This window comes from Theobroma umbraticum, unplaced genomic scaffold (assembly GCF_002168275.2).
Source record: "Theobroma umbraticum cultivar Fairchild unplaced genomic scaffold, ASM216827v3 scaffold_228.0, whole genome shotgun sequence".
NCBI lineage: Eukaryota > Viridiplantae > Streptophyta > Magnoliopsida > Malvales > Malvaceae > Theobroma > Theobroma umbraticum.
This window is the reverse complement of record NW_018397274.1, coordinates 1,320,753-1,323,179: the sequence shown is the minus strand read 5'-3', so window position 1 is coordinate 1,323,179 and position 2,427 is coordinate 1,320,753. Positions and strand designations below refer to the sequence as shown.

Genomic DNA, 2,427 nt, shown 5'->3' with positions numbered 1-2,427 from the left:
AAGGAGAGGGACATAAACCATATCTCCATAATTACATAAAAATAAAAGAGAAAATACCTAGAAGAAGTGCTACTTTCCTAACATATTTGAATGCTTGAGAGAAGTAGAATTACTCTTTTATAATATACCAAGTAAGAAAAATAAATTAGAAGTATTATTCTTTTACAATTATTTAAATCTAATATATGATAAATTTAATCTATCTAACTTCAAGATACCTCTCACCTCTGTATTAATTAGCTTCATAAAAAACATTTAGACCTTGGTGGGAGCATCCAAAATTTGACAAATAATCAGCAGCTTGATTACGTTCTCTATGTATATGAGAAATTCTATGAGAAAAGTTTTGCAAACAGTTTCTTATAGATGCAAGTATACATCAGATATTATTAGAGCCTTTAAGTCCTACCTTTGCCATGTATATAACAACCATAGCATCCACTTCAATCCATTGTTTAGAGAAATAATAATCTCAGCATAACCACAAACTTCTTTGTAATGCAAGTAATTCGATGTTAGAGAGTCACAGGAATCAAAGTTTTCAAAGAACCAAATAAGAGTTTACACGTGTGGTCTCAAACTATTCCTTTCCCCCGCAGCAAGATGATGTTGAGGTTTAAAACTATCATCTATATTTAGCTTCATTTCATTAAGGCTTAGTTTCAACCATCTAATTATTTCTAGTGGTTTGAATGGATGATTAGAAAAGTGATAATCCGACAACTTTGCAATTAGCATATCGCCTCTCCATTGTCATTTTTTTATTTGATCTCCTAAATGAAGTTGTGTCAAAAGTTTCAATACTCACCACGTAACACGATGGAATCACTTTTGTTTGTTTATGTTTGGCATCATCCCTTTTGACCCACAAAACAAGCAAATGAAAATAAGAATAATTAAGTATCCTAGGCCTATTTATTTTGCTAATACAAGGTGAGTTTATTTTATTTTTTTTAAATGTAATAAAACGCTCTCAAATTCTTCCCACAATTTTTCTATTTTACTGATTGAATATTAAAAGTTAGAGGGTGAGGACACAACTGAGGGTGACTAACCAGAGAGCAGGAATGTTGATGTTGAGATAATTGCCTTTGGGACCCGAGTGTAATTTAAATTATGATGGGTTCGGTAGTCTATCATTATCGATAACATTGGTCAACATAGTGAATAACATTGATGAAGAAGATGATAATCAATTGACGGAGAATGAATTGAAACTAGGAGATCCTTTGTTAGTTGATATAGATTGTTTGAGTAAAAAAACAAATGATAAAATGAAGAGATTCAAGAAATTAGAAAGAAATTATAAGAGTATTCAAATATTTTAATTAATTATTTTTAATGATCAAATTAAAACAATTCTCAAAACAAAAAGATTAAAATATTATAGTTTTAAGTAGAAAGATTAAATTAAATAAAATGTCTTGATACAAAGAACTTTCAAATATTTTGACCATGGCCATCCTTAAAGAGAGAGAGACAATGAGAGAAATATTATTGGCCCAAAAAGGCCATAAAAAAAAATAAAAGCATAACTATTTTTCCAGGTAAAGTAACAGGAACCTCAACTTCACTACATTTGTAGTTTACAATTTCCTAGGATTATTTATATCCTTGAGTTTTTTTTTTTGTATATTCAATTTGACTTAGGACTTTAAGCTATGAATTGCATTTAGGGTAAAAAAATAGAAGATTGGTTAATTATTTTGAAAAATTTGGGCAGGAATGTGTCCCAATATTTGATTTTTATACTGTATATGATTTTCATACGTAGAAATATTTAGCTCGTAGGGAAGGGTTTGCCTTTCACTCTGGTCAAACTCGCATTTTCCTCTTGACTTACTGGTAAAGTTCTTCAAATCAAAAGCAGGAATTCTCCTCAAAGCCAACAAGCTCCTTAACTCTTCTTTGTTTTGTCAGTTCAAAATCAAATTTTATATAAAAAAGAAAAAAACACATGGGCAATTTGTGCTCAATCCAAATCTCAACAGATGACACAGTCTCTCGTTGTTGGGATTGCATTATTGGACAAGCGAATTACACTTGTAAGCTAGAGAAAAACCTTAGAGCCCTACGTGTTGCAGTGGAGGAATTGAAAGCACTAAGCGATGACGTGAATCGGAGGGTTGATTGTGCTGAACAACAACTCATGATCAAGCGGCTTAGCCAAGTTCAAGTTTGGCTTTCACGAGCGGAAACTGTGATAATGGAAGCTGAGGAATTGATAAAAGATGCCCCTACAGAAAAGAAGAAACTATGTCTCGCAGGCTGCTTCTCCAAGAATTGCAAGTCTAGCTACAAGTTTGGTCGACAAGTGGCTAAGAAACTTAAACAAGTAGTTGAGCTAAAGAGTAAAGGAGTTTTTGACAAGGTAGCTGAGAACGAACCTACAGGTCCAGTGGATGTGAGACCGATTGAGCCCACCGT

The 2,427-nt window shown here is 32.6% G+C and overlaps 1 protein-coding gene across 2 annotated transcripts in view; it reads left to right on the top strand.

The window, feature by feature from the left end:
• The first annotated feature begins 1,820 nt into the window (after positions 1–1,820).
• LOC110427075 (putative disease resistance protein At1g12290) overlaps positions 1,821–2,427 on the top strand; it is a 5,358-nt gene continuing 4,751 nt past the window's right edge. For both annotated transcript variants that reach the window (XM_021442474.1, XM_021442473.1), the window contains exon 1: positions 1,821–2,427. This exon is cut by the window's right edge and continues 2,368 nt beyond it. In XM_021442474.1, the coding sequence (XP_021298149.1) occupies positions 1,958–2,427 (470 nt within the window). In that variant the 5' untranslated portion in view covers positions 1,821–1,957.